Below are 774 nucleotides of genomic sequence, written 5' to 3'. Positions count from 1 at the left end.
TGCTGCGCTGGGAGGCGCTGGGGCTGCAGGGGGCCCTGCCCAGCCTCTTCCTGCAGCCACTGCCCCTGACCAGCCTGGTCCTGGGTGAGCCAGAGAGCAGGGGGAGGGCAGGGTTGTTTGGCTGGGGGGGGTCCAGCAGGGAGTGCTGTGCTGGGGGGCAGGACAGTGGGGCCAGCAGGGGCTGCTGTGGTGTCAGTGCAGCAGGAGGCGCCAGGGTGGGGCGGGTCCGGCAGGGTTGCCATGCTGCAGGGGGTCCAGCAGGGGGCAGTGCTGGGAGGGTCAGGGTGGGGGTCCAGCAGGAGGACAGTGGTGGGAGTTCAGGGGCTTTAGGGTCCCAGACCCCAGCGCTTAACCCCTGCCCTGTCTCCATGCCCCAGCGGACCCCTGGGCCAACCAGGCCCAGCTGAGGGCCCCGTGCCCGGTGCTGCCCTCGCTGCCACCTCCCTACGACACCCAGCGCCCGGCGCACGTGTTTCAGGGGCCCCCCATGGCTCCCCCACCTGCCAGATCCCAGCCCCCAGCCCTCAGCCTCAACTGGTGCAGGGGTGACAAGGCTGTGGAGGTGGTAGATGGGGCAACGGGCAGGGTCCTGCCCAGGTGAGCAGAGCTGGGTGTGGGGGAGCATGGGCTGTAGGTGCAGCTTGGGGGAAGGGGGTGGGGCCAAGAGGACGGGCTGGGGCCAGGACAGGGAGTGGTCTGGGGGTGGTGGGTGGGAGTGAGGATGGAATTTAGGGGCAGGGGCGGGGCCTGAGCTGGGGGTGGAGGCTGGGTGGC

The 774-nt window shown here is 70.7% G+C and overlaps 1 protein-coding gene across 1 annotated transcript in view; it reads left to right on the top strand.

Annotated features, from left to right (window-relative positions):
- ADAD2 (adenosine deaminase domain containing 2) overlaps window positions 1–774 on the top strand; it is a gene marked incomplete at its 5' end in the record, with an annotated part of 4,000 nt that overhangs the window by 2,067 nt on the left and 1,159 nt on the right. The window contains 2 exons of the mRNA XM_006029573.2: window positions 2–84; window positions 378–597. Coding sequence (XP_006029635.2) covers window positions 2–84; window positions 378–597 — 303 coding nt within the window. The remainder of the gene's footprint in view (window position 1; window positions 85–377; window positions 598–774) is intronic.

This window comes from Alligator sinensis, unplaced genomic scaffold (assembly GCF_000455745.1).
Source record: "Alligator sinensis unplaced genomic scaffold, ASM45574v1 scaffold553_1, whole genome shotgun sequence".
Taxonomy (NCBI): domain Eukaryota; kingdom Metazoa; phylum Chordata; order Crocodylia; family Alligatoridae; genus Alligator; species Alligator sinensis.
The sequence above is the reverse complement of the archived record's forward strand: the minus strand, read 5'-3'. Positions and strand labels throughout refer to the sequence as shown.